Genomic DNA, 5,410 nt, shown 5'->3' on the forward strand with positions numbered 1-5,410 from the left:
AAAAAAAAAAAAAAAAAAAAAAGCAAACATTCAAGGGATAGCATATTGCACTGAATCTACACTAAAATGTGCTCTTGATGTTGCTTATGTAATTTCCTCCATTTACTTCTTTACTCTTCAAACCAGAAGTCAGAATTAAATTTCAGAAACTGAGATTCTCTCTTTTTTTTTTTCTGGCTGAGGCATTATTTTAGTACTTTTAGGTTAAAAGAATTTTTATGGGCTCGTTCTGAAGGAAAAGACTAACTCCCAAATACAACGTTCGAACTGTTTAGGTAGAAGAATGTTTCTCAGTTCGTAACTGTATATTTTGGGGAATGACATCCAAAGTTTTCAAAAAAACCAGCTAAAACAATTAACACTGCTTCTAAAAACATAGAAAAACAATATTATGTCTGAGGTTTAGCTGGGATTTATAATGAAAATGTAAACCTCTGTAGGACGTACAAATGTGAGTTTAGTCCTGGATAAAATTCTTGATTTGGTTAACGAATTCTTGTAAAGAAACCTTTCTGCAAACTCTCACATGAGATTGTTCCTAGCATTACAAGTTATACAAGTAATACTAGCAAAAGTAATGTAGATTTACTTACTATATTGATCATAATTACCCAGTGCCTCCCAATTCTAGCATTATGGGTGTTTTTAAAAATATGAAGGAAGACCGGGCACGGTGGCTCACACCTGTAATCCCAGCACTTTGGGAGGCCGAGGTGGGTGGATCACGAGGTCAGGAGATCGAGACTATCCTGGGTAACACAGTGAAACCCCATCTCCACTAAAAATACAAAAAATTAGCCAGGCGTGCTGACGGGCACTGGTAGTCCCAGCAACTTGGGAGGCTGAGGCAGGAGAATGGCGTGAACCCGGGAGGCAGAGCTTGCAGTGACCCGAGATGGTGCCCCTGCACTCCAGCCTGGAGTGCAGACTCTGTCTCAAAAAAAAAAAAAAAAAAAAAAAAGAAGGAAAAAATTTTGAATAAAACCAGTGTTTATGTATTCTTATGTATTCTAAATCTGCTTTGTGACAAATGTTAGACATGAGTGGGCGTACTGTGTTTCAAACTAATTTTGCAAATTCTATGACATCTATCATTATTCATGTTTTTAGTCTCAATATGTACTTCATGATGATGAGACTGAGACATTATGAATTAAGATGAATATAGTTTCCTTTAACTGAGACTGCAAATGGCAAATGTAAATATATTAAAACAGTGTTTAGCTTTGCATTGACAAATGAAGGTAAATATCTGATATGCTAAACAAATGGGTTCATTCCATTCCTGAGTACAAGAAAAGGGACCTGGTTCTTCTGGAGTTAATATGCTCGTGAGGCTGGGGGTGGGTTCGGGAGTGTGGGGGGCAAATGGATGTAACTGGGAAATCAATCTCAAAGACTGATTTCAGGTATGAGTTTTAAAATACACGTAGCTTTCCATTAAGTGTGTAATTAGTTAATTGTTCAGTTAACCAACAAACAAGGTGCAAAAAGTCCTGTGTGGTTCCAAGAAGCAAAAACCAATACAATGCACAGCAGACCTGTGTAATGTACATGTATTTAAAAAATAAGTAACTATTGTTTTTGATTTCTTAAATAGGGACCAATTTATTCCTTGTTGCTGCTCATGAACTTGGCCATTCCCTGGGTCTCTTTCACTCAGCCAACACTGAAGCTTTGATGTACCCACTCTACCACTCATTCACAGACCTGACTCGGTTCCGCCTGTCTCAAGATGATATAAATGGCATTCAGTCCCTCTATGGTGAGTGAGGCTGGGAAAATTAGCCATTGTGGTTTTGCAACGATGGTCTTCAGAAGAGCTGTCAAATGCTACATTTAGCTGAAAGCACCGTGAGAATGTTTGGAAAGCACAAAAACGGGCATATATTGAAACGTATCACATTTCCCCTAATGTTCCCTTTAGGACCTCCCCCTGGATCCCCTGAGACCCCCCTGGTACCCACGGAACCTGTCCCTCCAGCACCTGGGATGCCAGCCACGTGCGATCCTGCCTTGTCCTTTGATGCCATCAGCACTCTGAGGGGAGAAATCCTGTTCTTTAAAGACAGGTCAGACCGAAAAATTATATTTTCCTATCATTTTAGTCTACAATGCTTAGAAAGGAAAAGACACAGAAACTTGAGAGAGATTTTTAAACATTTAAAACAAAACGTTTCTTCTGAGCTTGGAATCATTTAGATCTGGTGCTGCCTTTTCCCACATTTTCCTAAAATTGCCAGGTTCATTTTTGAAGGCTCAGGCTGATCTGGTTCCTGTCTTCTAATTGCTATTTCCAAATGTTTTAAGTCGCGGTTACTTTTCAAAAGGCATGAGTAGATCTCTAGAATAATACTTTTATTTTTACTTCCTTTAAAAATGACATCAGGATCAACATTACATGTAATCAAGTAATTGACCTACTGATGGATCAATACGCATATGACAAACATTCCAACAGCATAAATGAGAAGAAAATTAAAAATTTTAATTCCCAGTTCCCCCTATATTCATCCAGAGTCAAGACTTTTTGTGCATCCTTCCAGAATCTTTCTACGCGTATATAAGAATATATTTATACAGCACATACACGTACATACACACTGCCCAGCTTTTGGAAGAGGGTATAGCATACGCACTGTATTGCACACATTGCAGGTAGTTAAGCGTATGCTGGGCTAATTCATTTGCATGATAGAATAATTTTTCTTTCATAGAAGACATTACTCTGGAAACCTATGACAGGAGACTCACTGCAGTCTTCTGAAGAAAAAGGAAAGAAATTTTCTAATGGCAATATACCTGATTTCTATCTGTCATCCAACCTAGAATATGAAAGAATGGGGGAAGTCACATGAGGCAAGATGGTGAGGAAAATATTCTAAAGATGAAAGACTGTTTTTCAATTTACATTTCTTTTTACATATATTTTAGGCACTTTTGGCGCAAATCCCTCAGGAAGCTTGAGCCTGAATTGTATTTGATCTCTTCATTTTGGCCATCTCTTCCTTCAGGCGTGGATGCCGCATATGAAGTTACTAGCAAAGATCTTGTTTTCATTTTTAAAGGTAATTATTACATCATCATTTGTTTAACTTGCTAAAATAAACCCTCTCGTAAGAAATTGAACACTTTCCTTTTCCCTACTACATCAAGTACTGGCTAGTACAGTAGTCAAAGGTAATGAAGAAATAACCAGGGCTGATATGATTGTATTTATATTTTATAGATGATAAAAATAAGGACAGGAAGATAAATTACCCAGAGTTGTAAATTCCCTCATTTGACCTTGGTTTATTCATTCAGTCTGCAAATTTTTGTGAAAAGCCCACTATGAGCTGGTGACTAAATCTAAAATTTGGGCTACTTCTTTACCATGAAAATCAAAGATGCTAAAGTGTATTTCTAAAGCTAAAGGGCTTAACTGTTATAATTCAATATGACTCTGAATTATTTATATTTAACAGGAAATCAGTTCTGGGCCATCAGAGGAAATGAGGTACAAGCTGGATACCCAAAAGGCATCCACACCCTAGGTTTCCCTCCAACCGTAAGGAAAATCGATGCAGCCCTTTCTGTTAAGGAAAAGAAGAAAACATATTTCTTTGTAGAGGACAAATACTGGAGGTGAGATGCAAAAGAAATGACTTTGCATGGAGCCTAATTAGTGAAATTAGTTTCTTTTTCTAAAGAAATCCCCCACCCCAACCTTAGGCCTGCTTCTCTCTTAGTAGGAAGGATGGGACTTCAGACAACTGTGGGAACGTTCTTATTTTAAAACAGCAGCACTTTAAGCTCTCCTGCTTTGAGTCCCAAATGCAGTTGGCTGCTGCTTCCCTTAGTGCTGTTGCCCCAACTGCCTGGAGCCCCCTCTTCTCTCCTCAACCTATTCAAATCCTGCCCATCCTTCAAGTCCTGGCTCAAGTCTCATCACCTCCATGCAACTTTCCCTCGTGGACTTTAGACCCGTTGGGAAAATGTGCTGAGAATCCAGACCACCATTTAGCATTTCCTTCCCATTGTCTTATAGTTTGGCTCACTGTCTCACGGTGTTTGTTACTGTCTCATTGTGCTTTTGTCTTGTCTTCCTAACACTACTATATGATATCCAAGGGCTACCTCTAACCTCACCCATTTGTTACCTCTGCCTGATAATGATGGCACATTTAAGAGATGATGAGCAATAGCAGTCCAGTTTATGGATACAACCCAGCACTCACAGACAGGTTGATTCCTGGGTCATTTGCCCAGACTTTGAGACATCGAGGTCGACCATCTGATATCCAGGCAATGGGCTAAAAACACACTTACTGTGCTTTGCTTCTAATCCTAATTGCTTTTCCCGGGAGGCCACTATAGAAGACTTAGATGTGCAGGGTGGGGAGGTCAGGTATATATAGGCCAATTGTGGTAGGGAATTAAAAGTGCATTTTAGATGTTGATTCAATTCACTTTATATATATGTTCACACTTTCATGTCTTTGTGACAAAAAGATGATTAAGATTCTTTCTGTCCAGGCTTAAGAAATATGATGACAAACAGCATGTGCTACATACAGCAGGATGCTGCCCCTGTTCTGGATGGAGATATGGCTTTAAGAACTCTTTGCAGTACCATTAAAGTCACATATTTCTATAGTCCCAAATATGCTTAGTGTTTATTTGCGGTACTTGTAAAGTTTAGTAAAATTCCACATTAAACCTAACATGATCTAAGATGTTTGGTAACACGGCCTCTATGCAACGCTGAGCTGTTTCTTTTACTCGGTACAGATTTGATGAGAAGAGAAATTCCATGGAGCCAGGCTTTCCCAAGCAAATAGCTGAAGACTTTCCGGGAATTGACTCAAAGATTGATGCTGTTTTTGAAGAATTTGGTAAGAGGATACTTACTGTGTTTGGCCATGGAGCACTTGAAACATTCTATGATATCAGAGACAAGAGGAGCATTGAAACTTTTTAATAACAAGTGTTTTTTAAGATGAGTTCCCTCTCCAAAATTTTGATTTGCCTACATTTGTACTCATTATAGAACTACTTCACAAAATAACTTGTTTGGAACCATAAAGATAATTAACAAATCTTGCTACTTTATCTTATACATGCATATAAAACTGTGCAGATAAAATCAAAGTGCTCAAGTGTCACTTATTCACATCTTGAGCTAACATGTGAAGTCAAGCTTGAATTTCAGATTACCATGTTAGCATAAAAATCCCATCAAGTGGTGTGGCCAGATTTAATATTGGTTAGCTGGCCTTCTCCTCCACCCCATCTTATTGCTGCTGCTAATTCCCAGGGAAATTTTTTTCTGTCTTTCCTGAGTTGTCAGTCATTGCCCATGCCGGTCATTTGCAAATACTTACCTTTCCATGTGCCCAGAGTTTAAAAGCAAATATATATATATATA

At 38.4% G+C, this 5,410-nt stretch overlaps 1 protein-coding gene across 1 annotated transcript in view; it reads left to right on the forward strand.

Moving 5' to 3' along the window:
• Positions 1–5,410, forward strand: part of MMP3 (matrix metallopeptidase 3) — a 9,294-nt gene that overhangs the window by 2,354 nt on the left and 1,530 nt on the right. Inside the window, exons 5-9 of the mRNA XM_017850098.1 lie at positions 1,601–1,765; positions 1,928–2,072; positions 2,935–3,068; positions 3,468–3,627; positions 4,774–4,877. Of these exons, the coding sequence (XP_017705587.1) occupies positions 1,601–1,765; positions 1,928–2,072; positions 2,935–3,068; positions 3,468–3,627; positions 4,774–4,877 (708 nt within the window). The remainder of the gene's footprint in view (positions 1–1,600; positions 1,766–1,927; positions 2,073–2,934; positions 3,069–3,467; positions 3,628–4,773; positions 4,878–5,410) is intronic.

Source organism: Rhinopithecus bieti, unplaced genomic scaffold (genome assembly GCF_001698545.2).
Source record: "Rhinopithecus bieti isolate Rb0 unplaced genomic scaffold, ASM169854v2 scaffold_33302, whole genome shotgun sequence".
NCBI lineage: Eukaryota > Metazoa > Chordata > Mammalia > Primates > Cercopithecidae > Rhinopithecus > Rhinopithecus bieti.